This window comes from Colletes gigas, unplaced genomic scaffold, assembly GCF_013123115.1.
Source record: "Colletes gigas isolate AHSC1104 unplaced genomic scaffold, ASM1312311v1 Colletes_gigas_Sc00010, whole genome shotgun sequence".
NCBI classification, from domain to species: Eukaryota; Metazoa; Arthropoda; class Insecta; order Hymenoptera; family Colletidae; genus Colletes; species Colletes gigas.
Window position 1 is genome coordinate 1,969,495 of NW_025106639.1, and position 27,331 is coordinate 1,996,825.

Below are 27,331 nucleotides of genomic sequence, written 5' to 3' on the forward strand. Positions count from 1 at the left end.
TCGAGTCTGCCGACGCGAGACGAACGGCCGCGACAGCGCGCTCGGCCGACAGACGCGTCCGCGACACCGACCAGCAAGGAGGTTCCGTTCACTCTGCGTTCACGGGGCTCGTTTGAACGTAGCTCTCGCACGACTATCATCCGCTGCTCTCATCCCGAGACAACGCGCGCCGACCAGCTCCGTCGGAACGGTACAAACACGAGCGGTTTTCGTTCCGTTTTTTTTTAAAACGCGCCATCCGATCCTCGATGAATCCGTTTTAACGCGGATAGCGTCGTCGCTCCGTTGGCTACGCGACCCGTGCGAATCGCAAAGTGCGTGAGAAAGTAAAACCGGGGGTGTGCTCCAGGCGAGAAGGATACCTCGTCTCGCTAGGTTTCTTGTGCTCTTCGTGGGATCCAGTGCGGTCTTCGACTCTTGGATTTTCTTGTTCCTCGTTTCCTCTTGGTGGCTGCCTGGATAGCAGCGGAGGAGACCCGGTGCTCCCGTACCATAGACGCGTACCATTTTTTTCCTTCTTTTTGGGGTGAATAATTTTGGAGGATCCCTGTGGTGCAAAACGTTCGATCGCGAGAGTTTAGGAATTTTTTCCAGTGTACCGATCTACCGAGACGATCGTCGGTGAAATGATCGGCAAGCTTACGGTCGCTCGGTGGCTCGCGTGATACCGTCGGATACTTTCCTGGCCCTGAATCGGAGCGCCGAGCATCGACCACGGAATCCTCGGAACATCGTTCCTCCGATGCGTCGCGAGTCCACTGGACCGTCTAAGAAGCGTCTCTCGTCGACGGCTCGTCGTTTGGACTGGATTCCGTCAAAATTGGACCAATGAGAGGGCTGTCAAGACGCGATCCAGGTGAGAGAAACACGGGGTGGACCCATGGAACGCGTACCTCGCTGGACACCGTTCGAAGCAGCCGAAAACCGGAGATACTCGATTGGTTCTAATCGCGCGGCGATCGGCAGAAATTCCATCAAAGAATTCCGCGATTCGTGAGCACGGTCGATCCTGTCCCCACCGATCTTCTTCAGTCGAGGACACGACAATTTGGATAACACCGATCTTCCGCGGAACCGTCGACGTTCCTGGAAATGTTACGAGGATAAACACTGTTCGGAGCACAAAAACGGATACACGGTGCACGACTCGCTGTTGCGCGCGAGATATAGAAAAACGCAACGGGAAGAACCGTTAACGAGGAAAGTGAAGTGTGGATGTGGTGTCCGTGTAACGGTGGTGGAACGTGGTTGTGGACGACAGCAACAAAGGTGCGGTTGTTGTTGTTGTTCTTGTTGTTGTCTTCGTTGTTGTTTGTTATTGAGTCTCGGTGAGCGTGGTGACGGTGGTTTGGTCGTTGTCCACGTTGTTACGATGGTTTCCTCGTCCTTTGTGACTTTGGTGTTCCTCGTCTGCCTGCAAACGGTTCTACTCTCCACTGTGAGCAACTGCGCGAAGACGATCAGCATATACTGGAACACCACCAACTCCATGTAAGTATCGCGCGTCCCGTTGTTTCCCTTTTTCTTTCTGCCTCCATTGGCGGTTTTCCCGGCCGCGGTTGGAAAAACGACGCCACGTGGTCGGCGCGACGCGACCGTGATTTTCGTCTCGCGTTCGGCGACGTCGAAACCGACGCGGTCGTTGGCAGGCGTGCCAAAGCGTTTTGAAGTCGTCGCCGGGGAATCGATTTCTCACGGCGTCGACGCTTTTGAACAACGCCGGGCCAGCCTCCGTCCGTATCCGTCGGAGCTTTTATCGCGTCGCCCCAGCGGTATCGCGTCTGCCAAAATTACAGGGTCCATCGGCAACGCCACGCTCGCTATAATAATCTCGCGAATGGCCCCGGAGTCGAGATCGTTCCGACGTCGTCGTCCAAATCGTCGACGATAAAAGAGAAGAAACTGCGCGACTTCCCGCGGCCAGCGGCACGGGAAATTGCGCGCGGAATACGAGCGATCAATTTCTTGTCGGGTGTGTTCAAGTTCGTCTAACTGGTTGCCACGCTCGTCGCGCGTGTCAGTCGCCTTGTCCTCGTCCGTTAATGAGACCAATGTCGTGGAAATTCCGGCTCCTATACACGTTTAATTGTCGATCGGAGGTCGATGGAAAATGCACAAAGTTTCCGTAAATACGAGGTGAAAATTGCCAAGTATCCACGATGAATGAAGATTCCACGCGACGCCATCGTTTCGCGCGAGACGTGTAAATCTGAGCGCGTAACGAGGCTCGTTAGTTTATCAGCGAAAAAAATCTATAAGCGATCTCGTTGTTTCCTGCACGGACAGCGAGCAAAATCAGTGGCGCTCGGCAAACCGAGGCGAGGCAGACTCGATTCACCACACCTCCAATTAAATCCGCATTATGCGGCTGATCTAATTTGTCACGGCATTTTTCTGCTCTTCCGTGTCGCGGGATTCGACCGCGAAGCGTGCGGCAAAAAATCACGTTCGCGCGAAACGCTTGTCACGATACCTGAAATTCGCGGTACGAGACACGCTCCGGCGCACGTTGGGATTTGTCATTGAAATCACCGAGATTCGCCCGGATCAACCGTGAGGATCTCGCTGCGTTTCTTCTACGGTTCTTTCGCGAGGATGCGTCGTCCTTGCGCAGCGGGCTTGTTAGCCGGGGCAATTTCTTTTGCTCGTTAAGCGGCAATTTGCGTAGTTCGCGATACTTTTTATCGCTCGGTGGACGTGTAAATCTGCGACGCGACATCGCGAGTCGCGTCAACGTTTTAATCAGCTTCGATGCGTTTTTTTTCGACCGCGAAAAACCTGCTTGACGCGTAATTTTCTCGATCGTCCGTAGCCTCGCGTCGATCATTCTCTCGACGGTCCGGCCGAAGTATTAATCGAGAAGGGTCGTATCTGGTACGTAAAATGTTTTCTCGAAGGCTGGACGAATCAACGAAAATTACCGGGGTTGTTCGAAACGTATAATCCAAGTTACAGCGACGAGGAATCTCGTTGAATTAATTTTTGAAAAGCGTCTCCGGAAGTTTGGGAAAAGTTCCACAACTTGTGCTCGCGCAACGTGCACTGCCCGAAACGGTGCCACGTATTCAGGTTCCCCTGCGCGAAAGTGTGCGTGCGCATCGCACAACGAAATCCGGGCACCCTATTCTCCTCTCGTATAAGGCCCCGACGTCCGGCTGACTTTGACGATCGGTTTGAAGTCGCGCATGCATTACTTACAGCCGGGACGAGGTGGCCGGTCCATCGTGTGCGTGCCCGTACGTGTGAGAATCCATTTCGCGAAGGAGAAGGACGTTGTCAGACTGTCTTCTTCGTGGGACGTACGGAGGGCAGTAAAAAACACGTCTCGCGCAGAAAAAAATCGAAAAGGAAGTAACGCGTATAGCGAGCAAAAAAGGAGAAACCGGGAGAAAAGACGGAGTACGAGCCCCGTGCTCTCGGTGGCTGTAAATCTTGCCCGCTTATTGGAAAATCGAAATTCGCTTCGAGGGAGGGGCATAAAAAAGAAGGTGGGAAAAAAATCGAGGGAGAAAGGGACGGAGGAAAGCTGTCAGCGAACCATGAAAACCAGTGGATCTTTGATTATCATAAATCTGTTTTCGCGGAGTACGCGGAAGGCGTATTGTTCTCCCGGGCTAAAGCACGGATACTGACGTTTACTGCCTCGTTGTGTTTTCGACGGGAGGGGTGAAGTCTCCGCAACCACCGGCGAAATGTATTAAAAACGATTGCTCCGGTTGCTTGGGCGTGTCGCGCGCGTTAAAAAGACGTAATATTCATGGGAAAACGTCGTAAACGTCTCGTCAACGCGATACGCAAAGTTTGAGGTTTCTAATTCGATAATAGGCGCACCCGTTGAATATTACCCGTTTGATAGTTGATTTATCGAAGAATTGGAAGAAATCGCCGTGTTTTTACGCGAAACGACGACGGAGAAAGCACGGCGCGGCGGTAGATGCTGCAGCGCCGCTGGAGACTTCAATGCCTGACAGAAGATCTGCCGCGGCAGATTATTGAACTCTCTCGACCGCGGCTAGACGATTCTATCGGGTTCAGGAAGGCACGGAACGGTCCGGGCAATAAGTATTTCTGTTTAGTTATCTAGCACTCACGGTTTCGTATTCTACTTGTTTGCACGCACGCGTAACACGCCCTATCATATTTTTGTCCGGCCGCGTCGTTAATTCTCCCTCGACTCCAACGTGCTGACAAAGTATTAAATTGTACCTAATATTTCACGATAACAGTACCGATATTATCGATATTTCAAAGATGATTACGCGCGCTCGTATCGGCCGGGATATTTATGAAACGAGTTTCCGCGTTGCTTTTGATGTTCCAGCGCGTGGATAAACGACACTCGTTTGGACAAAAAGTTTTTTGCGTTTCATACGCGAATAATTAACGACATGTATTGAATGCAAACACACAAAACCGTAAACGCGTAAATGTTATGCTACGATTATTTCGACGAACAGTGAATCGAAAAAAAAATGTGTTACTCTTTCCGTGTATACATAACTCGTTTCTACAGGAAAAAAAAACGTACTTTTAAGTAGCTACACGCTACGTTCGTTCGGTCGTTACTTTTTCCTCGGGCAGCGTTGCGTCACGTGTCAAAAACCTATGGCCAATGAGACCTAGCCGACGTTTTACGAGCTACCTTCTGGGAAGTTGGAAAACCAGCGCCGCGAAACCTTCGCAACTGTCACTTTAACGCGACTCCAATTATTCCGCGCAGCGAGTCACGTACACTAGCAAGCATGAGTAAACTTAATGAATGGCAAGTTGGCCAAGTACCAAGCGGTGACACGTTTTGCCGGAATTCTCGATACGTGCAACCTCGGACCATTTGTCATCACGCTAAACCCATCTGTCACGAAATATTCCTTGCCGTTATTTGTCTCGTACGTTATACATTCTACGATATATGTACCCGATGCTCTTCCGCGAAACGGGGGCACGCACGAATAAATTACCAAATAGGCGAGAACGATGATTTTGGCAAGTCGAGCGTTAACGATACGTGGCCTCGAGATTAAACCGCGGCGCGTTGCGCCGAAACTCTTAATTTCCGTCGTTGTAGATTTCATAAACCGTTACACTTTAACACGGCCTCGGTACCGTTATTAAATTGCTGGTGTACACGCCGCGAAGCTCGTTTTTGAAAACCACCGGAGGTTCCTATTATCCTCCCGGTAGCTCCGTTTCGTGGCGCTTTATAGCTCCGAGTATTAAGGCAACATCGATTTGCAACAGCCACAAATCAGTGGTTTCCCCGAGGAAACTAGTACCCTTCGTACCAAAGATCGAGAATTCGCTATCCGATTCATGGAAATAACCATCGGCCGGCACCAGTGCCGCTGTGTCGAATCACGCGGAAACAAAGAAATGTTTCGGTCACGACGCAACGATCAAAAAACGATGCGGGGCCAGTAACCGCGGTTTCTAAATACACAGGAAATAATATCACGATCGAAAGATGGATACTCACATTTCTAATAATTTGATTTATCATTCGATGCCAATAATTCTACATTCTCGGGAAATTTTACTTCATCGAAACGATATGTTCTAATTACCGCTGTATAGATGAAACATCAATTTGTTAATTAACGCTGGTGCCAGCAAATTTGAATATATACCCGACTAAAATTTCGAACCTTTTTTCTCGAGACCGTTGAATAACAACAGCCGGAGATCGTAACTAAAAGCGAAACACGCTCGGAACGAAATTTAATCGCGAAATCAATGTTCCGTAAGGTTGATTATTAATTACGCGAAAAGTTGCGACGCGTACGCCGGTGGACGTCGCGCGTCGCTTAACGAGCCTCAAATTAATTATTCATCATTAAAGGCTAACGGGCCGCGCGGTGGCGTCGCGTCAACGGTGTTCGCGCGAGAAAAACGAGATGCGAGACACCGCGGTGACGTTTACGAGTGCGCGGACAGCGCGTAAATATCTCCATGAACTTGCGGGACGCCTTCTTCCTGTTACCACGTGTTTCGCGTTCCATCGGATTGCTGGATCAAAGCGAGCTCCACTGCGCGAGAACGCACGCAAACGCGCGACCGTGTACGCGGCGCGAAAAAGCGCGAAAACGCTGCGAGGACAACGGTTAGAAAAGCGTCACCGACTGATTTACGAACCTATAAGTACTTCTGCTTTCGCGTGATTTATTTTCCAACGGGGGAGCGACGCTTTATGCGCGCCCGCCTCTGCGCGGGAATCATTGCATTTAATTAGGCAATAAAGGCCGCCTTGCAAAAACACGGAAACGCTCGGTAAGGAGCCTACTCTCGGCTACGACGCGTTCACGTGCACCGTCTAACAAGAACTCAGGGAGGGGGATACAAATGGGATAACCACTTTTTAAATGGTACTTGGCTCTGAACCATAGAACACTATGGTATTTTTTTGTACAAAATAGCGTTAAAATTTGCAGTCTGATGAACAGATGTAAAGTTTCGCCGGAGAAACACGGATATTTTCCGCCTCCGTTGTGGGATCGGCTCTCTCGGAGCCACCGCCATTAATTCGAGGCGAGTTACGCCGATAATCCGCGCGACGGTATCGCGATATCGACGAGCCCGCGCCGGCAAGAAGAATATTCCATTTTCTTCGTCGTTGGCGGTGCTCAAGAGGAAACCCCGTGAAAAAGTCTCCCCCGACCTCTCCTCGAGACGGCGCAGCAGGTTTATCGGCACCGTCGTCGGCGGCGTGCAATAAATCCCGGGCGTTATCAGTATTTAATATCTTCGTTAAAAATCCGCGAGGAGGCCGCGGAAACAAAAGATCATTATTAGCGTAAGCACCGCGTGTACATCATTACTCGGTGTCCCGAGCAACCGGTGCTCCTCCCGCTTCCTGCTCCGCCAACAATACGGAGCCACTCGAGTCACCGGGCAAGGGAGAAAAAGTGTACGTCGGGGCGTTACGAGCTACGAGGACCGCGTTACGGTTAATTAAGCGCGAACGGAGCCACTGCAGGCCCAATAGCACGATCGCCTGGAAACTGGAAACCAGACGCGTAGAGAAAACACGTCCCCGTGAGTGCGCACGGTGCCCCCGATAAAGAGGGCCGACGAAATCGTCAGAAAAGTGTCCTTCCAGCGGCAGCTGTTTCCTGTTACAAAAACTCTCTGGTCTCGGGGAACGAAGGGGGGAAAAAGGGCACCCTCGCCCACGGGGGTAGCCTAAGCCCCCCGTTACGTTGCGGCCAGGACTTACATGCGATTATGTGTTCTCACAGGGCCCCGTGCACCCCGTAATCCGTAAAACGCGCTAGTACACGCAACTCGCCGGAATTTATGCCCTGCCTAATTCCGTGCGGCTCGTTATGTCGCTGCAGATGGACGCGATGTTGGCCAAAGGGATTGAAAATTAGAGGGAAAACTGCTCGGGCTGTGGGGCCGATTGTTTTCTTACTTCGCGGATACGTTCTGGCTGGTTATTGGAAAGATTAGTTGCGTTATTCACTTTTGATTTGCAATGGCAGATAAACGTATCAACGAGGAATGGTTACGGTTCCTCTCCTTGAAATCGAGTCGGGACCGCCGGATTTCGTGCGGGGACGTTTGGGCGAGACTTTGTTCTCAAAATTGGTCGAACTCGAGTGGGTCGCTCAAATGGGTTTTTAATTACACAGCTGCCGACCACTCGAATCATCGGTCACTCAAGCTGAAGAAACATAAACAGTGGCAGTGGTGATTCCGTCGTGTCCCTAACGCAGCCAACTCTCGTGCTCGTTTATTCGACTAAAATATTATAGACCAAGTTTTATTACGTCCCTCTGCCTCTAACGCGCCTAACGCGCTCGAGCGAAATCAATTTCCCCGGCTCGTGAAAATTAATATTTGCTCAACACCACCGCGGCGCAGGGGGGAGGGGAAAACGGTCGGAAATAAATCGGAGGGGAGCAGGTCGTACATCAGAATTATAGAATAATCGGGCATTGTGCGGCGACAGATAGCCTCGGGCGGTGACAAAGCGTAAACGATATTTTACATTACCCACGCATAGCATTTTTCCGGGGATCCTAGCCGGGCGCGCGACTCCTCGTCAGTCGATAGCGGCGCGAATCGTAACGTTTCCATGCGTTTCGCGTCGCCGCGAGGCAGCCGTAATCGCGATGAGAATTTCCACGGCTCAGCAGGTGGCGGCGCGTGTGGATCGGGCGTTATGCGTCCTGTAAAAAAAAAAGAAGTGTATCGTTTGATTATGGAACGAAGGAGTTGGGAGGGGACACACAGCCACCCAGTAATAATCATTATTACGCCAATTAATTCGCGTCTACGTGTGTACACTGGGCCGCGTTATCCGTGGTCAGCACGCGATTCCATCTGCGGAGGAACGTCATTAATAGCTAGTCGGATATCGCTATACACTTAAAATAATTGCGGGCCCAAGGATGTGAGAGCGCGCGCGTACACCTTGCACACGGGTCGCGCGGCAGCGTGCGCCGAGGAGCGTGTTCCCCGCGAGCGCGAACGAATAATTTCATTCCCACGGGAACTCGCGGTGGATCCTCGCCGCGTTGCCCCAATTAGCTCGTGATCGACGCCTTCATTTTTTGTCTTTGCCAGGAGGCATGGGCAGCGCGTTTCGTTTCCAGAGAACTTTAACGCGCTTTAACGGCCCCCTCGGCTCTGCGGACCGTCCGCGGTTACGGGGGCCCAATTATCGATCGTAATTGACGGAATGTTACGAGCGAGAATGGAAACGTTCTTCCTCGGCGTACGCACCTTCGCAATCGCGGTGCACCAACCTTCGACGGTTACTTCGGAATACCTGCTGGGTTTAACCAGGAAATTAATTTCCTTCATTCAATTACAGTTACGTCCTGGAGGTTGTTACTCGAATGGGGGACTCGTAACGGCCCCCGGAGGACGAGTAGACGAAATTCGACGATATTAGTTCTCATGCTGGATTGTCTCTGTATACACTAGACTTATTGATTTCATCGTTATCAGACACTTGTGCGTATCTAATAGCAAAGTAAACGAGGTATGGCGTGGTTTGATTTGGACAAATCGAGGAAAGATGGCGGGCGTTGGTCCCGCGTCGGAGGCGATCGTTATCGCGTTATCTCGGCCCTTTTGTTCCCGGGTTTCAGCCGTGACAGTCCCGTGGCACGAAGGAAATCCCGTTCCCCTCTGGCGTCAGTTGCTCACTGCCGTGTACGGGGCAACAGAGAGTCGAAGACCGCGAGACAAGGATCGCGGGACAATGCCGATTTTCGCGGCGTCACCACCCGGAAGAGTCCGGTCGAATGCCGATGATTTCCAAGGCCTCGAATAAAAGAGGCGGCGACGTCGCGGCAGAGAGGAGACACACGCGTGTTTTCGCCGGCCGAGAGAGACGCGTGAACCGCGTATAAGTGCACGTTCCGTCTGCGAAACCGTGGAGGAGATTGCACCTCGAGGTCCTGCGGTGCACGTTCCATGAAGGGACGACGGCCACGGCGAGGAACGGACGAGAGGAGAGGCGAAGGAGCGAACACGAACGAGAGGAACTGCCTCTCGGTCCCTTCCACGACGTATCCTCGCTCGCTCGTCCTCATTTGTCTCCTCGGTTTTCGAGCCACCGGCCAAAACTCGTGCCTTTCTTTCACCCTCTTCCTCCGTACTGGCCGCTCCTCCGCCCGTCTACTCGGTTCCCTCCTCTTTTCATTTTTTCCTCCTTTTCTCTATTTTTTTTTCTCTTCTTTACGCCATCTCGCTTCCAATCCACCGCTCGCTGGGACCCTGAAAGGCCTCGCGGCTCCGTCAGGGCAAAGGAAGGGAGCGGGAGCGAGGCTTTTTCGAATCGAATCCCTCATTGTCGACTCGGTAATTCGAGGAGGATCGAAATAACCCATTATCCCGTAATGAGCGGTGCATTCACGTCCACGCGAGGCCGTGCGTGTGCGTGCGCGCGCGCACCTTCGTGCTTTCCTGCGTACGCGCCGCACGCAACGATGTTACATTTACATTGCCGCCGCTGATGGTCGCGCGCGGCCGATCAGCGCGAACGGCGCACAGGTTGTTGCGGAACAAGTCCAGGGGATAGTCGGTGGAACAAATTTACCGATCCAGGCAAGTCAGTCTCCACTCGTCCGTTTAATGGTTACTCCATTTTGCTCGTTTCTAACTATCGAAATTCGGTTCCATGTATCGGTAGATTAACCCTCTCGATGCTACCTATCTGCTATCGGTGATTACAGTCACCGATTCGCAACTTTGTATGAGGATCAGTATCAAAGGTTGAAGTTTCAACCTTTAATTACCTCCCTAGGTACTCTTACAGTCGTTTTCTCCAACTCTTTAACACGAGTACCGTGACGGACACTTGGTGCTCGTCGCTAGTCTTTCCGTTCGAGTCGGTTACCTTTTTTTAAAAAACGTACCACAAATTAACCCTCGTTAAAATACTGTGTTTTTCAAGAAAATCAAGTTTGAAGATATATGAGCTTGCGTTTAATGGAGTACGAGTTGGACATTAGCGTAAGTAGAAACAGCGAGTAATGAACAGACACGCCAGCCAAATGGTATTCAATCGCTCGTGCATCCGACAAATTTTCAAATACAATCTCGAAAACGAAGAGACATTATGAGAGAAGTTGTACTATGAAACATTCAGATTCAAAATTCTAGCAATCAAAACAAATTCTCGCTAGTCCTGCATTATTGATAACTTGCAGGTAAATCACTTGCAGCTATATTTTTTACGGGAAAATCTCTTTTGACAAAATCCATATTTCAACGTCGTCTGGACTTCGTCGTAAACAATGACTGAAACTGTTATTCCACGTCGTTTCTTGGTCGATATCCGTCCCTAGAATTATTAGACAACGTACTACCAACTGCCTATCGCATGTCAATTTTGTCAATATGGTAAAAAGACAGAAAAAGGGAATATGGTAGATCGGGTAATAACTCCATATCAACTCGACCATCTCGAGTAAACTGCTGTACATAAGAAAATCAGTAGTATATTCTTAGCTTAAACCTCAAAACATGTCTCTATATATCATTTCTTCTCTGACACATTGATTGTCACGTCACCCACATATGATTTTTCACTGAGAAAATATAAAAATTAAATCTCAAGAAGCCTGTAACGATAAGTTCAATGACACAATGTGTGCATGGTAGTTTTCAATTGTCTAAAAACGAAGTTTCACTTTGAGACACGTGGTCTGACAACCAACGTGTTGAGGAAGGAGTTTGGTACAGAGAGCACACATTTAAGTTTCATTTGGGTCTTTCAATTTGAAATTTTCCACGTACATTTATTTCTGTGTATTTCAAAGTACTTGTACATGTTTTACAAACTACAGCCTGGAGCCTCGAGTTTTAAACTATGCCAGTGGAATCGATGAACAGTACAGGTATTCCAGACCCTATGGCAAGTCTCGATTACCGCCAAACTGCTAATAATAAACGCGATAGGTTATTCTCGCGGTTTGCGACAAGAATTTACGTCACCCATTCGTCGATCGGTGTTAGAAATATGTCGAGGCTGTCTCCGCGACGACCGACTTATCTATACAGACCGATACCCGCGGTTCTTTCCTCGCAGACTCGATTAATATCACAACGGGTCATAGGTAGTTCTCGTTGCGCGTTAAATATGGACATACGCGTCTATTTATACCCGCCTGGCAGGCTGTTTCTTTTATAGACTACGCGGAAGACGATCGTACATAGCACAGATACACGCGAATAGAATGCGTTGCGTCGACTCTGATCGATAGTTAGAAAACTAGACAAGCCCGATCTTTATATAAGCCTCTGTCCGGTTTACTTTTCCAACTCCACCGGCATTATCTCCGTCCCGTTCGACGAATCAAAAGTAATACGTCTTCCAGCTCGCTTAAAGACTTCTTTGTCGCCGGGCTACCGTGTAATCCCTGTCTTCCTGCTAACGTGCCCGTTTTCTTCCACGCGGAGCCCGGGCAACGTTAACGGTTATCTTATTAGCCGTACGCGAAAACGTTTCCCCGGAATGTTTCCAGATAAAGTTTCGCCGAACTTTCTCCGATCCCCCGGACCGCCAGGCCGTCCAACAGTTTTAAACGGGACGGTCGTACGTCGAAAATTCAAATTCGACAGCCCTTGCGGGAGCTGGTACTCCCGCGTAACAGGGAATTACGCGCGAACCGCGCCACGAACGAAAGTCGCCGCGCGCAGAGACGGAAACCGCAGAGACACCAGGGGTAATTCTCGAAGTGGCTCGAGCGCTCGAAAGGTCTTCGAACCGAGGTGGAGGTCTCGGAGGAGTTCCTCGACGGCACATACGGCGCCATCTGTGGACTCGACCGGAAACCACCGACTCGTTTCTCGTTTACGACTCTTTCAAGGATCTGGTTGCAACTAAATCCTTGCGAACGCGCTCGCGCGCTCACGACTCCCCTACTGCACGTTCACCGTTCCGCCTCGGAGTCCTCGACATACCTTCGATGAACGGTACGACTTTCGCGTACCGGCCGGTAAACGGCGTCGCGTAATGAAGTAATCATCCCCGTTATCGGCCCTCATTAATCGATCCACCTCGACCAGGCACAGTTACCTTCCAGCGCGCCGTCCGCTTGCTCGATAGCCTCCAAAGGATCGCTCGATAGCATCTGTCGCACGTTTCGTGGTATTTTCCCCGAGACAGACGCGGGTCCCGTTGCTCCGAGCCGGGAAACAGAATTCTGAATTTCCATTCGTGGGTCACACGGCGTTCTCCTTGATCTCTCAGCCGTGAACGACGAATATACTCGTCGCGAAGAAATAACAATTTTTTGGAAATATACTATCGTATCAGCTGGCTCCATGACTGAGACCAAGTTGTACGAAGCTTGAAATTTTTACACTAAACCTACCGACGCTTCATGTATATCCATTCCTACCTTATACAAATTTAGATTGATTTTCAATTAAATAAATAATTTATAATCTAGTTTTATTGGTAAGAATTGCTGAAAATTCTTCGAGTGCATAGTGTCAAGTTAATATGAAAATAAATACAGAAGGCAGCATAAATTGGAATAGTTGTTACATTTATAGGATAGGGGATGAAATGCCCTTTAAAATGAGCGTTCGTTCAAGTCTATAGCGTAATTAGTTCCGGAGATATGAGGATTTTAGTTTTGGAGATATAAGTGTCCGAAACGTTTGTTTACTTTTCATTGTTGACGTCTGCGCGAGGTCATTGACCGCACGTGCTCGTAGTAAAAAAAATGACCTTTCACATAAATTACGATATTTCCGAAACGGGAAGTCGAATCGTCAAAAACCAAAAACCACTTTAAAGGGGAAGCCTTACCGCTTCTAACATTAGCTCAATTATGGGTAAAACACTAATAGCTTCGGAACTGCACGCGTCTAAAGTTTCACTACTTTTAATACGCGTTGTGAGATTGTTCTAAGATAGTGGAAACTAAAAATTTAGTTTCATCTTTCCAGAGTTTGATACCAAAGTCCGTAACATTAATTTTGAAATTAACTCAACAGCGAGTACACATATGTAGAACGCGTTGTCCACAAATCACCAGGCATGTTTCAGCTGCACGATACGTCGTGTAAAGGTTGCGTGTGGCTGGCAATTAAGGGTCGAAGATAACAAATCAAATAAAGATAACCATTAGACGCCTGCTCCTCCCATGAATGTATAATTTCAATAAAGTACTTCATTGTTCGCACAGGGAATAGATAGATCCTAATTTCATTAATTATTCCGAAAGAGACAGCATTGTACGAACATATTTATTAAGCAGACCCATTTAGTTGATTCTATAAACAACGTGCATCGGTTTCGTGTAATTGATACTTATCTAATTTCACTACATTATTCATCTGAAACGTTATTTCTGAATAAAATCGAATACGTTGCAGGATGTGTGTCAGTGTAACTGTTCGTATCGTGCACTTCGTTCCCACAGTTCGACGTATTGCTTCCTTTGCATTATTATCTGAATGGACGTATCGCTTCGTTGTTTATCTTTTTAAATGTACATCGTCATCGGTTCGAGAAAATATCCGACAGTTTTTCCCCTCCCAATGCCGCAGGACTTTGTGCGCGTCTAATCTCGCCGACGCGCGCAACGTTTCCCGGCGTTTCTTTCTTACCCCATCCATTGTTCTCCGAGCCTCTCTCGTCGTACATCCTAATCATCGCGTAAGATTCCATATTCCCTTATTTGTCCTCGACAAGACAAAGAAATCTAACAGAGTTATCTCGCAAGCGTACACAGGATCGGTATGCGCGTTAATGTTTCTCGGTTCCGCGCTAATGGCGCGGCCCTGGGCTGCATGGATTTATACGGCAACCTAAACATCCAGAAATCTCCTGCTAATGGATCGACGTGTTGACACGAACGTTCGTTTGTTCACCGGACGGAACTCGAAAGGACATCCTACGAGCGGTCAGAGGCGCCGTGCGCCAAGAGAATTATTTGTAAACGGACTAATCACCGGTACCCGAGGCCCACGAGAACGCTGAGAGAACAATGGAAATACCTGGCCAGGGAATGGTTGGTCTTTTGCTTATCTTCGCAAATTATCTACCGAAAAACGTTCGTTTCCAAAAATATTTCGATGCGTGTATAGACGATGAGACGGGCGCCATGTGCCCCGAGCTGGAACAATCTGATCGCGGATCTAAGGAATCTACTAGTTGTAATACGATAGGAGGCCTTAAAACAAAGACGTAGAAACCTAGGATACGGCAACATAACACCTGGACTGGGGCTACCTGCTGCTGGGTTTCGGCCCACCGTTTTGTCCAGGCTCCTTTTTTACACGCGTACGTACACGAGAGGCTCGTTCTCGGAATCCCTCTCGGGCGACGCTTTCGAATTTGAGAACGCCTCCCCGTATTAATTCGCGCGTCGCTAACGAACCGAATCGATGCGTGGATCCCGTAGCCTTCACGGCCCCGGGGATGGCGTTTCTTGCCAACGGCGTCCAGTCAACGAGAGACCGAGAAATGGTTATTTCGAGCGACGCGGGGGAACGGCGAATCCCTCGTTTCGAGAAAGGTTTAACGCAATTCAATGGGGTATAACAAATTCCACGATTCGAAGTCAGAAAAAGGGATCGCTCGAAACGACGGGGCCTACCTGGACCCTGGACTCACCGTGTCCAACCGTTTCCCTTCCAAAGATCCTCCTTCATACATATCTACACATATATTTTTTTTAATTTCGGAGTTTCACCCGACAGAAGAGGATTAATGGATGCTCCGAGGCAACGAAACCGTGACGCAAGAGGAGAGAAGGAGAAGAGGATCGGAGCGAGGCTGGGTATCCTGAAACACCCCATTCCGTCCACCCCAGGTTGCCAGGTTCCTCGAAGCAGGAATGCCATAATCTAGATAACCGAGCATAATAGAATACCTGGACCTGGACTGGTTGCTTTCTACCTCGTTGCACCTTCACCTTTTTTTCTCCCTTGGCTGTGCCAGCTCGTATCTCCTTGCTCCTCTTCGCTGCTCCCTCTCGTTCTCGTCCCTGCCTTCTTCTTCTTCTTCTTCTTCTCCTCCTCCTCCTCCTCCTACTCCTCCACCTCCTCGTCCTCTTCTTTCTTTCAGCCTGGTTCCCCCCGTGGTCGTGCTCCCATCTGTGGCCTGTTGATCCAGCTTTTCCAAGACGATCGTCAACAGCGATCCCTCTGTTCCTCCATGTTCGAATGACACGGGACGTGGAATCGACGAGAAACCCAAGAATGCCGAAACACACGAGAACGACGGAGAACGCGACCCGTGGGGTGCCCCTCCCTTGTACGTCCTGCAGCTAGAACACGTGTTTTCCAGAGGCGTACCGACCACCGAAACAAGGAAAAGTCCTGTCGGCGCTGGAGACCCACCCAGACGCGATCGTATCGGATTTCTACTACGGATCGGAAGCCCGTGGCGTTGGAGGCCTGCCCATCGCGTACACACACGTGCATCCTAGGAGAGAAATTTCGTGAATGTCCTGATGAGGACTGACCCTGGCACCCGAGTCCTCGTTATTTCTTCCCTTGTTAACGGTTCGACGATAATTCAACGTCCGTTCTCGTGGGATCGGACCACGCGGTGGCACGCAGCGTCCCCGGAGCCTCTATCCGCGAACGAAATTACGGTTCGACGTCGTTGTTCGCGCGGTGGCTCGTGGCCCCTCCGAACCCTTCTTATCGGCGACAATAATTTACCGAAAATTAGCACGGGGCTCCGATCGCGGGTATTTCTAAGCCGCGGGGACACGACGGTAGTCCAAGGTTCACCGACACCGGTGGACGCCCGTGGAATAAACTTTGGGCGAAAAAAATCGATTCGATACCGGTCCGTCTTACCGGGGCCCCCATTAACCAACCGATCCCGAACCGAGCCGGCATTCACAGAATTTTAATTCCCGTCCGAGCACGCCGGAACGAACGATACAGCAGCATTCCGGGATTGTGTCTACACCGGGAAGGCGTCGTGCCGCGATCGTTTGCTTTTACGTTTATGTCGCCGTTACGAAATCTCGGTTCCAATTGTCCTTCCACTCGGCCGATACGGATCGTTGCCCCGCGACGCTTTATCTAGATGGATCTCGACTGCCTTGCCGTACACGAAACCACGAACCTGGCAGCAGAGGAGGTCAAAGCTCTCGCTCTTTTCCCCTTTTCTCCGTTCCAACGTCTGTGTCCGCTTCCGTGCTCCCTGTGTTTCTCGCTTTGTTTCGCCGTGTCGCGACATTATCGGGAGAAAGCCAAAGGATAATTAAGCACTTCCGCGGAGGAGGCCTCCTCCGTGCCGGTTAATAGAAGCGCATCGGTCGGCCGGGTACCCAGCATCTCCACCGTGGCTCGTGTTACTCGCTTTCGAGTAACGTTCAACGTGAAATCGCAACCGGCCGATAAGCGTTCGCGCCGTTTCGCTTCCGGTTATGCTGATAAAGCGTACGTTGAATGGGAGCTCGTAACCGGGCATTGATATAGAACGTGTGCTGCAACGATCCCCGGGACGCTTGCACCTGGATTCTGCCGTCTCCCGTGAGAAACCTGTTCGTTTTGACTCCGGCGTCCATGCATACGCGGTAAGAATGAACTTCTTGATGGAGAAGGACAGGTTTTTAGTTCCGTTCAACCGTGTTAGAAACGACTGGCACACGTAGTCGATCCTCCGACAGCCTGTCTCTGGTCGGTTCTTCAAGAGGACGGTTAATTGTTCGCGGGATGATGCATTGTTCGAGCTAGACTGATACGTTTCGTTGAATTTTTAATCCCTCGTCTCGATATAGATCGCTCTTTCGACCAGTTCTTTTCTTTTCCTCCATGCAATATACAAGCTACCCCAAGTTTCAAAGTTCTAACTTTCTTATTCGACTCTACCTGAGATCGATATCAAATTTTTCCTTATTCGAATATTCAAACACTGTTCAAATCGAGAAGATTCAGGAGTAAAGGCGATAATAGATTTCAGATTTCACTACAAATTTCAAGTTTACCGATACACGAACGAAATAGAATTTACTCGTTTCGAGGTTTGTTTTTTTCCTCCCCTCCCGTATGGCGTGCACCGTCCAAATTTTCCATATGGAAATTGGGTTTATCGGTGATCCTTCATCCGACAAAACGCTCATGAACTCCGCATAGAATTCCATAGGCGTACGGATACGTGACTCGCGTAATTAAACGCAAAGATGTATGCCCGATGCGCGCGCTGTGTGGTATAGAATATTTCGACTTTAACACGGCACCGTAATTTCCCGTGGAATACAAATAATTCCGGAATTCGTGTAACGCGATAATTTAGACACGCCCGTGGCCCCACGGATTCTATGTAAATAAAATGTTTGTAAATAATCGGACGGCGGTCGTACGATTGCTATGCATCGCGTGCTCTTTGTTTTTCGTATTACATTGTAGCCTCGCTGTTTTATTATTCACCGACGTTATCGCGTATAGGTATAAACGAACATCGAATACTAATTGATCATAATGGTGCTGTAGCGTACCGATGGCATCAATCCAATAACATGCTGATTAATACCGATACTCATCAATTTCCGAGCATTGATTCGTGGCATGGTTGGGGAAATTCGATGCACGAATAACGATTCGGTCTTAAATTAGACTATCGACGTTCTTGCTATCAAATATCGATGCGTTTTCTTCAAATTTCAAATAAGCTTTGCTATATTCAAACACGCATCGGTTCCATCGCTAATTATCTTCTCTTGTTTTGTTGCGTGCGGAGAACACGGTCGCGCATCTCATCGCAGGTTCGCGAATTTATCGTCTCGATTTTGTACCGTAACCCGATCACGATACGAGGTTACGGGTTCCTTCGAGCCGAAGGATCGTCGAAGTAATTAAAAATTGCACGCTACGCCGATTCGTAAGAGCAATGTCGATCATCGGTACGACGGCCGGGCAATAAAAAGAAGCTGGGGCAAGAACACGCTCACCCGATGGCCCCGATGCGTTTCTTCGATTCTAGGTGTTGCGTTCGTTCGTTGCAACGTTGGGTCACGGTTTAACGCGGCGTGGTAACGCTTTTTAAAGTAATTACACTCGCGTTCGCGAGAGCGTCTTGATCACCGAAAGTGACTGGGGGCCCGGACGAAACTTTTTTTCACCCAGAAAGACCGTGACCAGAATCGAATTTCATAATTACTGCGCTTCGCGGGCGCGTTCGACGTTCGTGCATCGAGATCGAAGCGAATTCTTCGACGCAACGTCGACGATAATGAACTCGGGAGCGCGTTTCGCGTAATTGAGCAATCGATTTCCACGAGGACAAAATCCAAAAACTCGAGAATTTTAATTTTTAATAGACCCAACTATAAGATTCGTAATAGGTGTGTAACGAACGTATAAATGCATTCAAAGTCTTTGTACTCGAAAGCTTTTCTAGAATAGAATTATTTTAAAAAAATGTTTGAGTTGAATTGTTTACTTTGGGATCGGAGGAAGGTGGTTGGAAATTAATGGGCCTGGGCGGAAGTTACGGAGCCAGCCAATATATTTATCGAGGATCGGAAATCGGCGCGAAAGGAAACGAAAAGATCGGGGGGCCGATTCACGCCTCGACATTAATTTCTTCTCGATTTTCTTCGTTTAGGCGCGGAGACGCGTTAAAGGGGGGTCCGCTCGAAGCGTGACGAGAGACGAGAGCGAGTTACGCTCTTCGCTATGCCGGAACGATTCCCTCCGGGGCGATCGTGGATCGTTATCGCGTGGAAGAGTAGTCCTCTCTCGTAGCTGGCAAAAAGCGCAAAAGGAGGAGGCCGACTCCAGATGCGCGATCATTTGTAATATTTAATTATGGGCGAGTCCGCGGGGAAGATTGTCTCGCTACTTTGGATCGAGGGGAGGCTTTTTTGTTGGATACTTTCGTTTCACGGCGGCGATTTTGTTTCTTTGCCTGTTATTTAGATCACGAGGGGCGATGAACACCAAGAATTGAAGGTATTTTAATTGAAATTCGAGTAGAACCAGACGGGCCGTCGCGAGCATTGGTCCGATAAATATTTTATTGACGAATTCGACGCAGGCTGTTCGAAATAATTACCAATATTTTATCACCTAATTAAAATACACTTCTATATACACATTTTTGCAATATTGTACAAAAGAATAATGAAGATATCGAGGGATCGTTTTCCATTAAAAGAGATGAAGAAAGTTCTAATCCGTGTAGCCGAGGAAATGTCCGTAGAAATTGTTTTTAGAGAATAACGAAGATATCGAGGGATCAATTTCCATTAAAAGTGGTACAGGAAGTTCTAATCCCTGTAGCCTGGAAAATATCTGTGGAAATTGTTTTTACGCCTGGTATGAAACTACGCCACTTAGAATTGATCAGAAGTTGTATAATAACGTCCGAGTTAAAAGAAACTCTCGTTGAGAGAGTACACGAGTTCTTCCTACCACGAATCAACTACTTCCCTGAAACCACCAATTTATTAATTATTAATAAACGATTAAATGTAAGGAACGATGCAATTTACGTGCAGCGAAGAAGAGGGATTCGTGAAGATTGTTCGATCAAAGTGCCCCTTCGTTCTTCGCGCCTCCAAGTTTTCATGCTCAACCCCCAATTCACGGTTATAAAAATGTATTGATCGCGCGAAACTGGATACGGTATTTGTAACAGCGCCGACGACAACCAGAAGTGCTGCAAAGTCGCGATCGAGGCACAAGGTGTTCATAATATCGGACAAATTGTCGGGTCCGAGCGGTACAAAATGCGAAGCATCGCCATTTCCCAGCGGCACTCTTCTAAAATTAACGATAACTTATCGACAATTGGCTGTAATTTCTCGTCGTCATACGCGAACGTTACACAACGACGAAAAATCTCGTCCCGGGCACGGTTCACTCCTTTCCTCGGTTGTTTTAACTCGTTCCGCGATCGAACATAGTTGCACTTTCAGCAAAGATGCGTTTCTACCCCGAGGTCGTAAAGTCGCATCACGTTCTCCATCGTCCTTCATCTTCGATCTTCTCATTAAACGATCCCTGAACGCGCGAAGGTAATGGAAACCGTGCAGTTTTTGTTATTTTATAATCCGCCCTTCTCACTGCAGCCTCTATAATAACACTATGAATCACTAAACGTCGCACAAAACTTAACTTGTTTATAATTTCACCGCATTGCGATACAACTTTGATACCGTCGAACGTACGTGACTGAACTGTATACGGCCGTATTGAGAAAATCTTGTTTTCAGTTTATCGTTAATGCGTTGCAGATAACGTTATACGACATTGTGCGCTTTATTTTTGAAGAACAAAATACAAATTAGCTGCCGTATTTTACGTGAATTTACTTTATGTGCACACCTTCTATTTTCATTTATCGAGAAGTTTTGATCCGTTATTGTTAACAAAGTAGAAGTCAATACATGCCATTAAGTAACATGTAGATGGATACGTTCTCCAGCGAATAGAATAACGCAATGCATGTCATAATATTTATCGCTGTTTATATCGGCACAGAGACAGAGTAAGCAACCAGTTGCATGGCTGCATATCTCTTATAGGGTTCATAGGCGTTACGATTTACTGTACGATAGTCGTACGCCGAGTTGCAATGATAGTCGTATGGCGACGCCATATTTCTGTCCGATACAGCCGTGTCGTACGACAGGTGGTACAACAACCCCACACAATTTACAGTTATCGTAGAAATAATCGTGTCGACGATAGTTTTACAAATTATTGTACGAAAAATCGTTATGTTTACCGTATTACTGACAGTACCGACGATATACAGGATGGGAGATTCTAAAGGCCAATATAAGACGAAAATCAAGGATACTAATTTGTTGATTGAGGCTTCGTTAAAGAGTTATTAAAAAATTTCAAATCATTCACGGAAAAATTATTTTCGGTTAGGGGGGTCAATTACGATCATTTTTTGTCGTTACACATACCCACGAAATCCTACGCACTTTCAAGAAAAAAAATTCTTTACAATGTCTGACCCTGACATTCCGATTCCCCTGAAATTTCAAAAAGTTTCGTACCATTCTGGAAAAAATTATTTTCTGTTGCGGGGGTCAATTACAATCATTTTTGGTGAATACACATATCTTTGAAATCCTACGTACTTTCGAGAAAAAAATTCTTTACCGCCACCAACCACTTTTATATGACACACTATATGTATGTCAGTTTGATTGCATGTTTAAAAGTTATTCAGCTGTGAAAATTGATATGTTATCTCCTAGTTCATGATATCTCCTCCTCCGTATATATTTAAATGCAGTTCTCCAAATGATCGAGAATATCTAATGCCAGATTAAGAAAAACTGCTGGATTAGATAACACGACGTCCTGAAGGGGATCTTTACAAATTTTCGTGGAACAGTCAGCGAGAATTTTATGTTTAATTAAGATTTCTGCGAACTCCGTTGTCGATCACGTGTTAGATAATAAAGTTCGTTTTTCTTCGAGCGGACAACCGCATCGACGATCCTCCATTCCGTCTCTATTTATCGATCACTCGTCAAACAATCGTCCACTCTGGTATTCATCGGGATCTAAAAATATTATGTTAACGAAGTAGACGCACTGTATGCCAGAAGCGCAGCTAGCCTAATGCGATTCTGATGTCAAAGAAGTGGTTCTTGAGAAAGGAAGAAGCGATCCTCGCGGAAGCTAGGTCGAAAAACGACCAAGAGCGTGTACACACGCCGGAAGTGGTAAAAATCTTCCCGCGGTCACGTGCGCCGCGTCTTTCACGCGCACTCCAAGACTGGTTTTCAAGCGTTTGTCATCTTCTCGTCGCATTTGTCCTTTGCGCGAAACCCTTGCCCCGTCACCCACACCAACATAAAGTAGATCTACCGACACTAACGTATTTATAAAAATGGGCAAAATTTTATTCGAATATTCCGAACAGACGGTTGGACAAATATATTTTTATTTAAAATTCTAATCTCCATTAGCAATGAGTAGAAAGTTCATCTAGAGTTTAGCTATTAGAGAGCCATAGAAAATATTGTGTATTCTGATGGCTTTTTGCTTATTTTTAACCAATCGATATTTTATATATTATTTCGTCTTGCTTGAAATTTGAAATTTGTGTCTTGCTGTTTAATACATAACAGGTTCGAGGCGCGCAGTATCTTCAGCGATGCCTTAATAATATGGACAAATTTCGCGTCACTGTGTATACTCCACAGAGGCAAACATCTCGGCGCAGTGCTCGCCGAACGACTTACGTCCTCGTACTCTGAATGGCCACTCGATCCCCGAGGGATTTACGGTTCCGACTGAATGGAGGTTAAGCGCGAACATCCGATACAATGCGCCCGATCGCCTCTCTTGCTTTTCGCCAACTTCTTCGAGCGGTGCGTACGGCCAGACCCGAATAACGCCAAAGTACGCTCGAGCGCAGTGTAAACAGGACGCATTGAGATGTTGCAGTCCACTCGTCGGCCAGCAAACACATTGCTCCCGGTGACTGCCTGGGGATGATGAACAAACGCGTCGATTAAGAGCAAGAGAACCGTTTATGGACTCTCGAGGGGAAAAATCGTCGAAGTGTTCGGATTTCTTTCGCGAACGGAGCGGAAGACCGTCCGTTCGTTTGTTTCGCTCCGACGACTCGACATAAATTATTCCCGCGAAAGTCGAGGGGTTGCATCATTGGACGCAAACCGATGAAAATCAAGCCCGTTTCTTGACCACGACGACGATTGGTGGCCATTTTTAAAAGTCTCTAAACGATTTTCTTCCACTGTAGAATGTATAGGGTAATTATCTTGCACCTGTCTTGACATACTTGGCGCATGATTTTAAATTAATGAGAGCCTGGACGTCCGGAGCGGCTGACTAAAAAAATTGATGACAGGTCGTGATTATTCTAATGCGCCGCCTTGTTATTAATTTTCGCTCGGTTCGCAATTATCCTACTCTTCTAAACATTTTTTACCGGGGCGTTTCATTTTTTTCCCGTGTCGTCGGCGAGCCAGAGGCGACGCTAGCGAGACCGAGAGGCAACTTTCCTCTCGGCGACGCGTTTTCCATTGAATTTCTTAAAACATATAGGCGCGCGCTTTCGCCCGTACCGTATGATCAGCCGAAATATTCATGAATATATTTTGTATATTACATGTATCCTAAAATACGAAATATGTTATTACCGGGGCCGGCATTCTTCGAACGTAAGGCCAAGAATGGAGATCGTTCGGGGCGAAGGATCGTTCCCCGTGTACGCCGCGCAACGATGAAAATGTGCCACGTAACGCGCCGCGGGGCCGAAACGAGGATGACCAGAACCGAGGAGAAACCTCTCCGGCTCTCAGGGAGAGGGAAAAGGGAAAGAAGGCAGTGGCAGATGCAAGAGTCCAGAAAAAGAAGCAGCTGCACCCTACGCGCACCCGAAACTATCCTCTCGACTTGCGCCGTGTGATTCTATGCCTTCTGCGTTCTACCCCGAGGCCCTCTCGCCCCCGTCTTCTGACCTCCTCGTTTCACGAAAAGGAAACGATATGCGTTACGAAATAAACCCGCGCGTCTGCAGTCCGCTTTCATCTCGCGCGGCCTTTATGGCCCGCCGAACCGCGCTTCGCTCCGTGAAATCAGCGACGATGCCCGCCCCGAAACGCCGTATTTACGTTGTTCCTCGCAACATCCGTTTCATACAGGAAAAGAGTAACGAGTCCTTGGAAACTACGTGGAAACTCTGGAGCATCGCTTCAACGCGTTCGCCGGCCAGGTTACTTTGCACCTGGTCGTGTTAAACCGATACACCGACTATCAAACTTCCTCGAAACGATTAGGAATAACTTCTCAATACCTTTCGAATTCTTTTAAACTTCTGTCGACCATCTTGTCGTCGTCTGACCAGAAAATAAAATTCATTTCTTCTCACTGATGTTCGTTCACCCTCGAATAGCGTTGTGAAATCTGCTCGAATGCGAAGGATTTAGGTGCAACTTCTTTCGTACGTTAACCGCCTACGCGTGTATGCGTTGAAACAAACGCCGAGGGACGATGAGGAAACACTCGAGGAACAGACTGCGACACAGAGGGTGAGGCAGTCAACGTGTTAAACTACGTTTGCTGTATGCGTGGTGCACTTGATATTATGCGCCATTGTTCTGTCATCGATCATATTCATAGTCTTGCAGACGTAAGCGGTTATATGTTATAAATGTCTTAATTGAAGTTATCAGCGAGGGTCATCGATGTCCGGCGCGATCTGAATGGAGAGTTCAGTGTCGGTCAGCGACCTACTACAACTTCTACTAGAACTGACACGTTGAACGAAGTTACAACTTCCTCGTCAATTAAACAAAGTCGCTGACGATAGAAATCAATCGAGGCTGCGTATACTACGAAACTGTATGAATATGGAAATTGATCGAGGGTACATTTTCCCTACTTGAAATCTATCTGTCGACACTGCTGACTATTAGAGATGGATCTGAGAATGCTTATCCGAACACAAATTTATTTATTGTACGATAATCAAGCCTCTGTTATCCAACTTGGCGGCCAAAGTATAAAAATGGAAGAAATAGAATGTGATCGATCTATATTTCTGGGGTTGTATGTTGAAGAAAAGAGAAAGTTCTTCCAGACTTTCCCCTCACCATTGTTTTGAAAATTAACTTACGACGACTAATATAGGGAACACGAACGTAATGATTTATCCTACAAAGAGTAGTGCGTCGAGCTACAACTCACGCCCCATCCAATACAACCATGTCACGCAGTATGTACACAGAACTCTACACACTTTATAATTATAGTTCAAACAGACCTATCGACAGTAATTGAACGCCCTATACATACTGTCGTCTTACTTTTTTACAGAGTTTCGTATTTATACACTCTAGGACAAGCGAATCTATACTTGTTACGTAAATTGCTAATGAAATTAGACGCGAGTAGAACCTAGGCAATTTAACCCTTTTCCTTGGCATTTAGCTCGACAAAATCCGGGCCCAGCTCGCGGTAAACAGACCAGACTGATGCTAAACTGCTTTGTAACAGAGATTATAAGAATCGTGACCAACTCTTGTGGCTCGTGATATTTATGTTTGGGCCAAAATCTTCATCACGAATCAGACTCGTTAAAGTACGGGAACGGGTTAAATACAAGGTCTAAATAATATCCGAAATGGGGTTTACTGGCTCAGGACGACGCCATTGTACGTTTCGTGCTGGATAGCGTGTAACGGTTCGCAGCTGATATGGAAGTTTGCTCGCGCCGTAGATACGAAAACGATCTGAACTAATATTAAACAGGGTAAGGTCGCGTCGAAGGCGATTCGTCGCGGTTGGAAGTTTTACGAGGAGGCCCCCGGTGCAACGTATGTATCTGGAAATTGCACGTTCGCCCAGCATTCACCTTTGATAAGGATATCTCGGATCCGTAATCTCACGAACGCGCGAGTTATATACTATATTTCTTGTCGAACGTTATCAAATACGCCGAAGGATAACTGGCTTCTGAGAAGGAACAATCTGCCGATGCACGATAAGCTTGTTAGTCTCGAGCGTGGCGTTTCCCTTCGCCCCGTGCTTCCCCCCGTCGTTCCCCGTCAAGCTACACTGAATCATAACTGACACCGAATTAAAAGCGAAGTCCTCGTCGCTCTTACTCCGCGGGACCGTGCCTCCTCGCCGCGCGCGTAATTACGAGCACGGTGTTTATAAAAGGTGTTGCAATAAAGTTAAATTAACCTGTCTTCGTCGGCGGACGGTGTCTATCGGGTTCGTTAAACATTTACATTTGTCGCTGGACAGTCGGGATATGGGGTAGGGGTTGACTCTGAAAATTTAGAAACGCGCGATATCAAATTACGCTTGTTACGCCGCGACAACGCGGTCCTGATTAACTTGTCGAGAGTTGGTATGTAAACGACGCGACGACAGGAAAGTAACAGCTTGACGAGTTTAACGCGCGGCCGCCGAGGAAACTCCTTAAACTGAATAACACGAAGGGGTGGCTGCAGCAGCTGGCCAAAGTGATTTTCGTTCGACGAGGTTAAGTCCCTTTGTGAACGTGGCTCGCTGAAACGAATTTTTTCAAAGGAATTTTTGGCTCGCCTCGAGTTATGATCAGGCGATACCCAAGATTCTTCTAATTTCTATTGAAATAGGAAAGCTCGTGGCGTCCCCGGGGGCAGGTGCCAAATCAGTGCGCGGTTAATTAGCGCGACTCGTTTCCGAGACCGTTCGAAATTACGTGTTCGTGCACCTTATAAGAAAAATAGACGAGCGTCGCGAGGTCCCTCGGAGGAGGTGGTGGAAGCGGGAGGGAGAAAAAGGGCGAGACGGAGAGAGAGTGGAGCACCGGTTATCGAAGGTTCAATCTTCGGGCCATGGGGGCCGGTCACTATATGGGATTCTGGGGATACGGGGGAGATAATCGATTACCATGGGACCGATCTTTCTCCTCCTCCTTCCCTCGTCCTTCTTTTTTTCTTTCTTCGGCTGCCCCCACCAGGCTCCCACCCCGCTTTCGGACCGACGCCAAAATTTATACCTGGCGGCTGCTACGGAGATGCACCCTCGTCTGAATGGAGGCAGGGCATTCAACGGCGCCGCGAACTGTGAAACGAAAAATATATGGTTTCCAAAAGAACAGCCGTAGGTCGATCCTCTGGAGGTGGAGATCGCCGGTGGAACGGAGAAGGAGAGAGAAAGAGGGACGTACACACACGGGGCGAGAAAAAGGAAACGAATCGAGGACGGGGAGAGAAACTGAAAGAAGGTGCGGAGAGAGAATAAGAGGCGAGAAAGACCACGACCGAGAGAGAATCTCCTTGCGAGAGTCTCCAAAGGGAGAAACGGATTCTTTGAATTTCCGAGACCGGCAAGATTGATGCTGAGGAACGTTCTTGGACGTCTGTAACCGTGGACGGTATTGTCGACAGACAGTTGGACG

At 48.0% G+C, this 27,331-nt stretch overlaps 1 protein-coding gene across 1 annotated transcript in view; it reads left to right on the forward strand.

The window, feature by feature from the left end:
* Positions 1-1,372: 1,372 nt before the first annotated feature.
* Positions 1,373-27,331, forward strand: part of LOC122397661 (ephrin-B2) — a 49,747-nt gene continuing 23,788 nt past the window's right edge. Inside the window, exon 1 of the mRNA XM_043396957.1 lies at positions 1,373-1,491. Coding sequence (XP_043252892.1) covers positions 1,373-1,491 — 119 coding nt within the window. The remainder of the gene's footprint in view (positions 1,492-27,331) is intronic.